The 14,217-nt window shown below is 40.5% G+C and overlaps 1 protein-coding gene across 1 annotated transcript in view; it reads right to left on the bottom strand.

Annotated features, from left to right (window-relative positions):
- Nucleotides 1-473: 473 nt before the first annotated feature.
- Nucleotides 474-14,217, bottom strand: part of LOC121556351 (5-hydroxytryptamine receptor 7-like) — an 81,743-nt gene continuing 67,999 nt past the window's right edge. Inside the window, exon 2 of the mRNA XM_041870555.2 lies at nt 474-1,931. Within this exon, the coding sequence (XP_041726489.2) occupies nt 1,193-1,931 (739 nt within the window). The 3' untranslated portion in view covers nt 474-1,192. The remainder of the gene's footprint in view (nt 1,932-14,217) is intronic.

Below are 14,217 nucleotides of genomic sequence, written 5' to 3'. Positions count from 1 at the left end.
CTCAAGTGCTTTGTGGTAACATTAAAAGATTAACTTTTGTTTGTTGGCTTTCATTTGCGTTACAATTTATATTCCAAAGTAATATATTATCTTGGCCATGTACTGTGTGTGTTTCCCTTGGGTCTGTGTGTGTGTCCCTTGGGTTGATTTTGTAGTTAACTCTTTAATACTAAAGTGATGTTGGCCAGCAGAGATCAATGTATTCAATTAAATGATTGAAGAGAGAAACTGACAGACAAAGGCATGTCTGGAAGTAAAATGACAACACAAAGAATTGCATTCTGAGGTGTATACTACAAAGCAGATTCAATGAGTTAGCCAGTTAACTTTGATAAACAACCAGAAATAACAGATTCATTAAGAAAGCTAAACATAGATACATGTATGTGTTTTTGGTTGTTGAGTCAATGAGCCAATGCTCATTTCAAGATTATATTTCTAAAAACGTTCAACATTTTCAGAATATTCAGCCTCCTTGATCCTGCTTTGTAGTATACCCCTCTGTTCTGCAGTGTTTTTGTTGGTAAACAGAAAACACAACTGCCTCCACAAAATAATAGATTAACATATACCTATACAGACCACTTTCAATTGTTCACCATCATCACCTACTGTACCACGGACAAGTTGAACTGGAAACAGTTACGTAGATACCGATTCCGTGACCTTCACTGGTTTAAGTCAATAGCCAATGGCACCCACTTGCCTAAGCATCAGTTTGGCAAATATCATCATGAAGAAATCCATTGACAGCCCATGCTTTTAATGACCCAGAATTATCGCCTGGGTCCGAATGTCATTTCCCCAGTTAATGCACCATCCACCTGACATGAATATGAAGTCTAGACTGAACTGTAGCATATTCACAAAGCCAGTGTCAACTTGAATAGACCGTCAAATACGGTCCATGGTTTTGGGTCCCAAAATAGAATGACTGAGTGAGTCACACAGACACAAACCTAAGTAATGGCCTTATCTCTGTGCCTCTGCAGTGGGTTAGAGAGGAAGTCAGTCAGTCTCTGTCTTTATCTACAATACTACCGCCAGGTCACAGGTCATCCCTCTGAGCCTCCATTATACAACCACAGAGACTGCACTTCCCAGTAGTCTTTGCAAAAGGACGGCATTTAAAATTCCTTGGACGCTTCTGGGGCCCCAAACTCTCCTCCTCGTCATCCTTGTCCTCTTCCTCCTACACCTTGAGGGCCTCGTGCACGCCCACGGCGGACAGTCGTCGGTTGATGTTGCGGTAGCGGCATCGCAGCAGGTCCTTGTAGGTGGACCGCAGATCCCGGTTGAAGAAGGCGTAGATGAAGGGGTTCATGAGGGAGTTGGCGTAACCCAACCAGAGGAGGAACCTTTCCAGCCAGATGGGCACACAGCTGCACTCCACCCCGCAGATAAAGGGCCTGGCTGTGGACAGGATGAAAAAGGGCAGCCAGCAGACAGAGAACACACCGACGATCACCCCCAGCGTGGTGGCCGCCTTCTGCTCCCTTTTGAAGATGGAGATGTTGCGGCGCTCGCGGGACAGCAGACGGGATAGCGCCGCACACTCCTCTGCCACGCCCTGCGGCTTCAGGCCCTGCATCCTCAGCGCCTCACTGGCCACCGTCTCCAGCCGCTCGCGCCGGGTGAAGTCTGTGAAGCGGTGCTTGAGGCCGCTCTTGCGGGCGGCCCTGAAGATCTTGTAGTACATAAAGAGCATGACGAGCATGGGGATGTAAAAGGCCACAGCCGTGGAGTAGATGGTGTATCCAATGTCCTGGCTGATGAGGCACACGCCGCCCGTGTGGACATTCTTGGCCCAGCCGCAGAAGGGGGGCAGGGTGATGGAGGCGGACACCAGCCACACCCCCAGGATCATCTTGGCCATCAGCTGGCCATTCTGCCTGGCTGGGTACGTGAGGGGCCGGGTGATTCCCAGATACCTGAGAGAGAAGAAACAAAAATAATTTAGCAATGTAAACTTTATTATCCCATATGGAAATGCAAGCAGGATAAACATACAAGGCTACATACAATGCAAAACATAGAGACACTGGGGCAGCAGGATCAGGAGTACTGTACACTGAACTTAGTACAATGAATCTCCTGCCTGTTTTTGCAATCAATTTAGTCTCCTCTATCCTCTCTGCTTGTTTTGCATAGTTTTGTCCCAGAGGAGAAAACACTACAGCACTCCGTGCTAGCACATAACGTTCTGAGAACCATATGTTTTTTAGAGCTTGGTGAGAGCGTATATGTCCAATGGTTATTTTGCATACAACCTTCCCACAACTTTCTGGGAATGGTGCAGGATAGTTGCATGGCTTTGGAACATTCTCAGCACATTTAAGGAACTTGACAAAACATTTTTATTTTCTTTATTTTTATTACTTTAACAGAACGTTTCCTAAAAGTTCAAACATGGTTACATTTAATACAATTTTTCGTAATGGACGATCTTCAAGGAATGTTCTCCAACTGGTTTGACATTGGGAACAACATTGGGAAAAACGTTCTTCTGTGGAAATTTCAGTACTTTAGCATAACATTTCCTACAGGTTTCCTCATGGTTCTATTGAAAATAATGTTCTCAAATAGTTCAGAGAAGGTTAAGAAATAATGTTCTTCTGTGGGAATTTCAGTACTTCAGCATAACATTTCCTAAATGTTTCCTCATGGTTCTATTTAAAGTAATGTTCTCAAATAGTTCAGAGAACTTTAAGAAACAACGTTCTTCTGTGGGAATTTCAGTACTTCCACAGAACATTCCACACACGTTCCCATGTGGTTCTATTTAATTTCATATTTTTACAACATTTAAAAAAAAATTGTGTGACTAAAGAGATATTCTCAGAACATTCAGAGAATGTATGGTTCTCTTTTATGTCAGTTCTTGGCAATATTCTGTGAATGTAAAAAATTCTACACATTAACATCAATTAGCTCTAAATTCCATTCTCAGAACATTAAGAAAACGTTCTATAAATAACAGAAGAAAACATAAGTAACTTTCACAGAAGAATGTTATTTAAAAACATATACATTCCGTTCTCTTATTGACTGGGTGATAGCAATCTGAGAGTGTTTCAAGGAGAGTTGTGGTTCAGACTGGTAGGTTGGTGTATGTATCTTGCCTTGGTTACACAACAACACAGTCATGCCACCACTCCACTCCACTCACTCCCCCACCTGAACTCTGACTAATGCATTAATAAACATCTGTCTCAAACTCTCTCTCTCTCTGTCAGTCCCAGTGCACTTACACCTCTGTGGTAAGACTGTGAATGGGTTTTAAATACAGTGCATTCGGAAAGTATTCAGACCCCTTGACTTTTTCCACATTTTGTTACGTTACAGACTTATTCTAAAATTGATGAAATAGTTTTTTTTCTTCATCAATCTACACACAATACCCCATAATGACAAAGCAAAAACAACATATTTACATAAGTATTTAGACCCTTTGCTATGAGACTCGAAATTGAACTCAGGTGCATCCTGTTTCCATTGATCATCCTTGAGATGTTTCTACAACTTCATTGGAGTCCACCTGTGGTAAATTCAATTGATTGGACATGATTTGGAAAGGCACACACCTGTCTATATAAGGTCCCACAGTTCACAGCGAATGTCAGAGCAAACACCAAGCCATGAGGTCGAAGGAATTGTCCGTAGAGCTCAGAGACAGGATTGTGTCGAGGCACAGATCTGGGCAAGGGAACCAAAAAATGTCTGCAGCATTGAAGGTCCCCAAGAACACCGTGGCCTCCATCATTCTTAAATGGAAGAAGTTTGGAACCACCAAGACTCTTCCTAGAGCTGGCCGCCCGGCCAAACTGAGCAATCGGGGGATAATAGCCTTGGTCAGGGAGGTGACCAAAACCTTCCAGAAAGAGAACCATCTCTGCAGCACTCCACCAATCAGGCTTTTACGGTAGAGTGGCCAGACGAAAGCCACTCCTAAGTAAAAGGCACGGCAGCCCGCTTGGAGTTTGCCAAAAGGCACCTAAAGGACTCTCATACCATGAGAAACAAGATTCTCTGGTCTGAAACATCTGTGCTAGCTGGGTAGTATATCTATCCAGTTATACTCTGGCCTACATCATGTATCCATTTGACATGGCCTACCCCCAGACGTACAGTGTATTCAGAAAGTATTCAGACCCCTTGACTTTTTCCATATTTTATTACGTTACAGCCTTATTCTAAAATTGATTAATTGTTTATTTCCCCTCATTAATCTACACACAATACCCCATGATGACGAAGCAAAAACAAGTTTAGACATTTTTGTAAATGCATTAAAAGTAAAAAACTGAAAAATCACATTTACGAAAGTATTCAGAACCTTTACTCAGTACTTTGTTGATGCAACTTTGGCAGCGATTACAGCCTCGAGTCTTCTTGGGGATGACGCTGCAAGCTTGGCACCTGTATTTTGGGAGTTTCTCCCATTCTTCTCTGTAGATCCTCTCAAGCTCTGTCAGGTTGGATGGGGAGCGTCGCTGCACAGCTATTTTCAGGTCTCTCCAGAGATGTTAGATCGGGTTCAAGTCCGGGCTCTGGCTGGGCCACTCAAGGACATTCAGAGACTTGTCCTGAAGCCACTCCTGCGTTGTCTTGGCTGTGTGCTTAGGGTCGTTGTCCTGTTGGAAGGTGAACCGTCGCCCCATTGTGAGGTCCTGAGCGCTCTGGAACAGGTTTTCATCAAGGATCTCTCTGTACTTTGCTCCATTCATCTTTCCCTCGATCCTGACTAGTCTCCCAGTCCCTGCCGCTGAAAAACACACTAATATGACCCCTCTGTGGAAGGGTGAGACTCTCACGAACACATGTACATGTTGTTTTGCTCTAGGACACCCACAGGCCTCACAAGAATGTTCAAAAAATGAATGGAAGTATATATGGAGAGTGTTTAGTGCCAAAAATAAGGGGTTAAATACATGTAAAAAAAACAACAACAACAAAAACAAACGGTTTCCTGATCTTCCCTATGTCTCTCAGATATAGGACAGCCACTTCAGAACAAACTTCCTTAATATTTTTTTGGGGGGGGACTATCTGTTGTTCCATGTAATTAATATGTTATTCAGTGTGTTTGTACGGGCAAATAGCAGTAAGGCCAAATACAATTTCTCAGCAAATTATTAAAAAAAAAAAAAAAATGTATACTTCAAGGGGTCTTAAAATTCTAAATAAAATAGCAAAACATTCCTTGGTATGACCTTTTAAAACAATTCCATATAGCTTAGTAGAACCCCCCTCCCCCGGCTTAGATAGGGCTTAGCCTGTTTAGTGCCAAAAAATAAGTGGTTAAATACATGTAAAAAAATTAATAATAATAATATTACCTGATCTTTCTTATATCACCCAGACCACTTCAACACAAACTTCCTTTAGATTTTTTTTGGGGGGACTATCTGTTGTTCCATGTAGTGAATGTGTTATTCAATGCGTTTGTATGGGCTTATAACAGTAAGGCCAAATAAACATTTTCAGCAAATATTATATATATATATTTTTTTTAATGATACTTCAAGGGTTCTTAAAATTAAAAATCAAATAGCAAAACTATCCTTGGTATGACCTTCTTCAAATAATTCCACATAGCTTAGTAGAACCCCCCACTCCCCCAGATTAGACAGGGCTTAGACTCGTATGGCCCCTTTAAACATCCTAAGGTCAACATCCCCATAGTGTTCACATTTCTTTCATGTAAATGTTGTATTTACATAAAAATATTAAATAAACTATTTATTTGGGAAATATCCAGTCTTTGCTCTTTGCTTCATTACCATGCTGATGATTTCAAGTAGTATTGGATTTACTTTTATCTGCTGAGACATTGAATACATGTAGTTTAGTATATTTAGTATATTTAGTATGTTTAGTTTAGTTTTCTCTGTGAGAAGCAAGTTCATTTAAAGTTGTATGTGATTTGGTTTATGTAGATACATTTGTTGTGTTACAGCCTGAATTCAAAATTGATTTTTAAAAAAGAATTCACCCATCTACACACAATACCCCAAAAGGAAAACATTGTATTATTTATTTTTTGTCAATACATGTTAGAATCACCTTTGGCAGCAATTACAGCTGTGAGTCTTTTGGGGTAAGTCTCTAAAAGCTTTGCACACCTGGATTGTACAATATTTGCACTTTTTTTTTTATTCTTCAAGCTCTGTCAAGTTGGTTGTTGACCATTGCTAGACAGCCATTTTCAAGTCTTTTCATAGATTTTCAAGCCAATTTAAGTCAAAACTGTAACTATGCCACTCAGGAACATTCAATGTTGTGTTGGTAAGCAACTCCAATGTATATTTAGCCTTGTGTTTTAGTTTATTGTCCTGCTGAAAGGTGAATTTGTCTCCCAGTGTCTGTTGGAAAGCAGACTGAACCATGTTTTCCTCTAGGATTTTGCCTGTGCTTAGCTCTATTCCATTTATTTTTTATCCCCCCCAAAAAAACTCCCTAGTCCTTGCTGATGACAATCATACCCATAACATGATGCAGCCACCACCATGCTTGAAAATATGTGGTACTCAGTGATGTGTTGAGTTCGATTTGCCCCAATCATAACACTTTGTATTCAGGACATACAGTTAATTTCTTTGCCACATTTTACTTTAGTGCCTTATTGCAAACAGGATGCATGTTTTGGAATTATTCTGTACAGGCTTCCTGCTTTTCACTCTGTAATTTAGGTTAGTATTGTAAAGTAACTACAATGTTGTTGATCCAGCCTCAGTTTTCTCCTATCACAGCCATAAAACTCTGTAACTGTTTGAAAGTCACCATTGGCCTCATGGTGAAATCCCTGAGTGGTTTCCTTCCTCTCCGGCAACTGAGTTAGGGAGGACGCCTGTATCTTGGTAGTGGCTGGGTGTATTGATACACCATCCAAAATGTAATTAATAACTTCACCATGCTCAAAGGGATATTCAATGTCTGCTTTTGTTTTTACCCATCTACCAATAGGGGCCCTTCTTTGAATCTGTTTGAAATTCATTGCTCAACTGAGGGACCTTACAGATAATTGTATGTGTGGGGTACAGAGATGAGGCATCAAAAATAATGCTAACCTCTACTATTGCACATAGAGTGAGTCAATGCAACGTATTGTGACTTAAGAAAATGTTTCCTCCTGAACTTATTTAGGCTTGCCATAAAGGAGGGGTTGAATATTTATTGACTTAAGACATTTCAGCTTTAGATTTTTTATTAATTTGTAAAATTTTCTCAAAACATAATTCCACTTGACATTATGGAGTATTGTGTGTAGACCAGTGACAGCCAATCTCAATTTAATCAATTTTAAATTCAGGCTGTAACACAACAAAATGTGGAAAAGGTCAAGGGTTATGAATACTTTCTGAAGGCACTGTAGCTAGCTCCCAAAGACTGAAATAAGTTAAATATCGGTTTTCAAGTGCACTTTAAATATGCAGCATGCAATACGAATAGGGAACTCTGTTCACCATTTAGCCAATTTATTGAATGCTAGCCAATGTTACAGTTTGAGTAGCCTAGCCAGCTACTGTAAATGTCAATTTGTGTTTCATTAGCTATCTCTGTCAGTGAATTACATTTTGTAATCATGCTTATGCATGATTATATGCCTCATTTCAAGTAACTAGCTGCAGGCTTAAAGAAACATTCAATCATACACTTTGCACAGAAACCAAAATAAAAGCATGTAGATATAAAGTGTGTGTATGTGTCATGTATGCTAGAATGGAGGTTTAAAAACGACAGCTGCATATGCATATTAGCCAATACATATGGCATAGCCTACACATATAGCATACCTTGCAATACAATCTTCTCTAAAAAACAGTTGTACAATGTGCTCTGCAATAAGATAAACAGAGTTTGATTTCTAAACCAGATGAGTTCTCAAATAGCAGCTACCCAATACCATGGTGGGCATGTATAATGTTGGATGCATTGGAATATAAGGTATGGAGAATGATAAAGAGCCTGTAGGACTATAGAAAAAGCAGTTGGGAAATGAATGTTTGAGTTAAAAATTATAAATGTTCAGTGAATGTGAGTATATTAAGGTGGTTTAAATGATTAACTTTCCTACTAACCTAAAAGTTGACGGTGCCAAAATCTTGCCAATCCATTTGCTGTTCTACTAACTATGACTGAGTGTGAGACATGTTACCCATAATGTACATTTCATGCATATACATTCGAACAAAGAACACCATCACAAGTAGTGTTTCGCCATTATTGAGTACGGAGACAAATAGCAAAGGTGTCTCAAGTGATATTTGAAGTATCTAAATATAGTGTAACTTACTAATCAATGTATATCAAGTGCCGTGGAGGGCACAATCTTACAATGTTGCAGTCCAGAAATGAGAGCTTTACCATCTATGCCAAAAGCCTGGGCCTCTTAAGGAGACTATAGAACTGTCAGTATTCCCCCTTCTCTCTGGGAGCATTTGTGTGCCCCAGGCCCCATAGGTGTATCAAAATGATCCCACCATGGTCACCAATGTAGCTGACCGATGTAGAGAGAGACAAGTGTCTTAGCAGAATTAAATCTAAAGCTTGTGTGGGCCAGAGACGAGAAGTCCACCATCTATGGCAAAAGCCTGGGCTCCTGACAGGGACAATAGAATTCTCCCCACTGCATGTTACAATAGTAAAATAATCTGTTTGTCACCTGTTAAACTGATTCTACATTGAATTTAGTCTTTGAGTTGCTCAAACAAGCACATGTATCTGTAGTTGGTGTTCTTCAACCAAAAAAATGCACTAGACTGTGTATGACAAAACCCACAAAGAAAAGACAACAGGCAAATGCATACGTGGTCCCAAAGTCTAAATAGTGATGGCATGGCTAGTTCAAACTGCAGTAGGCTGGTTCTCCTCACAGGTGAGTGAATCAGCCTATGCTTGGTTAATAGCACTTGATTGATCTCTGGGAGCAGGAGACAGGAGAGTTGATTAGAGACAAAAGTGAGAGACAAGAATGAATAGAATAAATCATCACAGCAAAGGAATGTAGTTTGTGAGCTAGAAAATGAACATCCTGACAGTCTGAGGCAGGGTGCTCTGCAATCATCCTACTCCAACTATTGACAGGGATAATGTGACATTTATTATTTGTCAGTATGAATGAAATTAGTGGGTCCTACTACTTGTCCTATAGATTTTTGTGGTCTTGAAATATTACTTGGAATAAACTGATAGCTAAAACGCTCCTTGACATGCTAGCTAGTGATAAAGCTATCTGCTCCTGCTAGCTAGCAACATATCTATTTGTTGTAACTAGTTAAATAACTAGCAAGCTAGTTACATTACTGAGGTTGCTGTGTTCTAAATTGGAAGTAATTTTACAGCTTGCATTGATGGTATCACGTTTATGACTAAATAGTTTGATTACAAAAAAATAAAAAATACTTGACCTAATTGCAGTTTGTTGGATGGAGATGTCACCAGCTGTGTACTACTTTAGATAAGGATAATGTGATTGGCAGACGTGATCAGCAGAGATAGGACCATGGATAGTACACAAGTTTTGATTGGTTTACAGTTTAGTACTCGGCAGCGTTTGCCTGTCCAGCTAGCTAACATTTTGAAAAAATGTGAAAGAATTGACAAAAAATTTAAATGTGTTCAGAATAAATAAATATACACAATATGTAAAAACCAGCTCCTCCCTCGACAGATATCGATCATCTCACAAACTAAAGCAGATAGCTTGCTACGCCCTACCACCTAGTGGGATTAGGGCCTATCCACAATTGTTGTGTTCCTGAGCCCAGGGGATTAAAATGCCCTAGACCAGGGGTCTCCACCAGGTAGATCACAGGCTACCATTTATTTTATGTGTTCCATCGCAAACTGTCATAAACATAAGCTACTAGGTACTATCCAATCAAAACTACATTGACATTATCCCACCCCTGGTTAGCCACTAGTGGCTTAAAAAGTAAAACTTAACACAATATCTGCCAATTAATTTCCAGCAATATTGCCCATGTCTCTCTGTTTGGAGCGCGCATTTGTCTATCACTCCATATGTAGTCAGTTAGCAACGATGCTAGTAATGATAACCGTCTAATGGATGGACAGAAAGACTTTCTGCCTGACATAAAGATAACATGATTATTTGTATCAATTAGGTGGCCATAGTTTTGCAAACTCTGCCATAATAATAATAATAAATAATAATATGCCATTTAGCAGACGCTTTTATCCAAAGCGACTTACAGTCATGCGTGCATACATTTTTGTGTTGCCATGACATGTGCTGCAGCAGTAGGCCTAACAGCAGAAACATTGCTAGACCTACACATTCCTCTCCCTTTAAACACAAAATTAAAATGTTTATTACAGTAAAAAAAATCTAAGTTAGTTCACTTTTTTCCAGACCTAAAAATGTGTCTTCTGATGTGATTTAAGCATTGACATGGACTCAGAACATCCATTTTCGTTGTTTCTCTATGACATTTTTTTAATATTGAGAGTATAAAAACGTATATATATACAGAAGCAGTCAAAGGTTTGGACACACCTACTCATTCCAAGTTTTATTTTTTATTTTTACTATTTTCTACTTTGTAGAATAATAGTGAAGACATCAAAACTATGAAAAACACATATGGAATCATGTAGTAACCAAAAAAAGTGTTAAACAAATCAAAATATATTTTATATTTTAAATTCTTCAAAGTAGCCACCCTTTGCCTTGATGACAGCTTTGCACACTCTATGCATTCTCTCAACCAGCTTCATGAGGAATGCTTTTCCAACAGTCTTGAAGGAGTTCCCACAAATGCTGAGCACTTGTTGGCTGCTTTTCCTTCACTCTGCGGTCCAACTCATCCCAAACCATCTCACTTTTTTCACCGTGCTTCTACATCTGCATTGCTTGCTGTTTGGTGTTTTAGGCTGGGTTTCTGTATAGCACTTTGTGACATCTGCTGATGTAAAAAGGGCTTTATAAATAACATTTGATTGATTGATTGATTGAATTGGGTTGAGGTCGGGTGATTATGGAGACCAGGTCATCTGATGCAGCATTCAATCACTCTCCTTCTTGGTCAAATAGCCCTTACACAGCCTGGAGGTGTGTTTTGGGTCATTGTCCTGTTGAAAACAAATGATAGTCCCACTAAGCGCAAACCAGATGGGATGGCGTATCACTGCAGAATGCTTTGGTAGCCATGCTGGTTAAGTGTGCCTTGAATTCTAAATAAATCACAGACAGTGTCACCAGCAAAGCACCACCACAACTCCTCCTCCATGCTTCACGGTGGGAACCACACATGCGGATATAATCGTTCACCTACTCTGTGTCTCACAAAGACACAGCGGTTAGAACCAAAAATCTCAAATTTGGACTCATCAGATCAAAGGACAGATTTCCACCGGTCTAATGTCCATTGCTCGTGTTTCTTGGCCCAAGAAAGTCTCTTCTTATTATTGGTGTCCTTTAGTAGTAGATTCTTTGCAGCAATTCGACCATGAAGGCCTGATTCACGCAGTCTCCTCTGAACAGTTGATGTTGAGATGTGTCTGTTACTTGAACTCTGTGAAGCAATTATTTGGGCTGCAATCTGAGGTGCAGTTCACTCTAATGAACGAATCCTCTGCAGCAGATGTATCTCTGGGTCTTCCTTTCCTGTGGCGGTTCTCATGAGAGCCAGTTTCATCATAGCGCTTGATGGTTTTTGCGACTGCACTTGAAGAAACTTCCAAAGTTCTTGAACTTTTCCGGATTGACTGACCTACTTGTCTTAAAGTAATGATGAACTGTCATTTCTCTTTGCTTATTTGAGCTGTTCTTGCCATAATATGGACTTGCCAAACAGAGCAATCGGAGGAGAAGGGTCTTGGTCAGGGAGGTGACCAAGAACCCGATGGTCACTGACAGAACTCCAGAGTTCCTCTGTGGAGATGGGAGAACCTTCCAGAAGGACAACCATCTCTGCAGCACTCCACCAATCAGGCCTTTATTGTAGAGTGGCCAGACGGAAGAAGCCACTCCTCAGTAAAAGGCACATAACAGCCCGCTTGCCAAAAGGCACCTAAAGGACACTCAGACCAGGAGAAACAAGATTCTCTGGTCTGATGAAACCAAGATTGAACTCTTTGGCCTGAATGCCAACCGTCACGTCTGGAGGAAACCAGGCACCGCTCATCACCTGGCCAATACCATCCCTACGGTGAAGCCTGGTGGTGGCAGCATCATGCTGTGGGGATGTTTTCTGCGGCAGGGACTGGGAGACTAGTCAGGAAAGACGAACGGAGCAAAGTACAGAGAGATCCTTGATGAAAACCTGCTCCAGAGCACTCAGGACCTCAGACTGGAACGAAGGTTCACCTTACAACAGGACAACGACCCTTAGCACACAGCCAAGACAATGCAGGAGTGGCTTCAGGACAAGTCTCTGAATGTCCTTGAGTGGCCCAGCCAGAGCCCGGACTTGAACCCGATCTAACATCTCTGGAGAGACCTGAAAATAGCTGTGCAGCGAGGGTCTGAATACTTACACTACCAGTCAAAAGTTTGGACACTCCTACTCATTCAAGGGTTTTTCTTTATTGGTACTATTTTTTACATTGTAGAATATACCTTGTAGAATAATAGTGAAGACATCAAAACTAAGAAATAACACATATGGAATCATGTAGTAACCAAGAAAGTGTTAAACAAATATATTTTATATTTGAGATTCTTCAAATAGCCACCCTTCGCCTTGATGACAGCTTTGCACACTCCAAATTGGAGATTTATGGTTCCAACCGCTGTGTCTTTGTGAGACGCGTGTGGGTGAACGGATGATCTCCACATGTGTAGTTCCCTCTGTAAAGCATGGAAGAGGAGGTGTTATGGTGTGGGGGTGCTTTGCTGGTGACACTGTCTGTGATTTATTTAGAATTCAAGGCACACTAAACCAGCATGGCTACCACAGCATTCTGCAGCAATACGCCATCCCATCTGGTTTGGGCTTAGTGGGACTATCATTTGTTTTTCAACAGGACAATGACCCAACACACATCCAGGCTATGTAAGGGCTATTTTACCAAGAAAGAGAGTCATGGAGTGCTGCATCAGATGACCTGGCCTCCACAATCCCCCGACCTCAACCCAATTGAGATGGTTTGGGATGAGTCGGACAGCAGAGTGAAGGAAAAGCAGCCAACAAGTGCTCAGCATATGTGGGAACTCCTTCAAGACTGTTGGAAAAGCATTCCAGGTGAAGCTGGTTGAGAGAATGCCAAGAGTGTGCAAAGCTGTCATAAAGGCAAAGGGTGCCTATTTGAAGAATCTCAAATATAAAATATATTTTGATTTGTTTAATACTTTGCTGGGTACTACATGATTCCATATGTGTTATTTCATAGTTGTTATGTCTTCACTATTATTCTACAATGTAGAAAATAGTAAAAGTAAAGAAAAAACCTTGAATGAGTAGGTGAGTCCAAACTTTTGACTGGTACTGTATGTAAATGTGAATATAATTTTATGGGGCCCCTTAGAGTTGTTTAATAACCATTATTTTACAAGGTATATTAACAGAAAACACATATCTTGTACACCAAGGACCCGGGGAAGAGTTGCAGGGTAGAGGAGAAGAGAAGAATGTGCCTATTTGAAAGCTATAAAAAAATGAATAGCTCCCGACATGTTTCATTTTTTAAAAGTAGCTCTTATGCTAGAAAAGGTTGGAGACCCCCTGCCCTAGTCAAACAGTGTGGCTGAGCTAATGGATAGTTCCGTTACTTCCGCTAGGCTGGCGAAGCACAGTAAAGTGGAACTATTTTCTGCACACATGCATAATGGAAGGGCCAGGATCTGCATCATGGTTGCAGTGGCTGTTATTCACCTCCAGGTGCAGGAGCACCACTCAAGCGTTCTGTCTGAGATGGGAAACATGGTGAAATATTTAACTGGGCTGGAGTGGCTAATTTGGAATGGCTTCCCGCAACATCAACAAAAGCAACACACTAAAAAAGGAATATAGTCTGCTGGGTAGCTTTTAGGCCGAGAGTCTCTAAGAATAAGAATACAATTATGTAATTTTCAAACAAATTGGGTTTATCTTAAAGGGAGGTTTTCGGTGTCAACAAAACAATTGGATTGAGTTTTTCAAATGTAGATTGCTCTCTGCTTTAGTATCAAATATCAGATGTACTGTACATGTCATGTGCATTTGCAATAACAACACTGTACAATGTATTTGAGAGAACAGTGGATTTGAA

Source organism: Coregonus clupeaformis, chromosome 18 (genome assembly GCF_020615455.1).
Source record: "Coregonus clupeaformis isolate EN_2021a chromosome 18, ASM2061545v1, whole genome shotgun sequence".
Classification (NCBI taxonomy): domain Eukaryota; kingdom Metazoa; phylum Chordata; class Actinopteri; order Salmoniformes; family Salmonidae; genus Coregonus; species Coregonus clupeaformis.
Note: the sequence above shows the minus strand (reverse complement) of the source record. Positions and strands in the feature narration are given on the sequence as shown.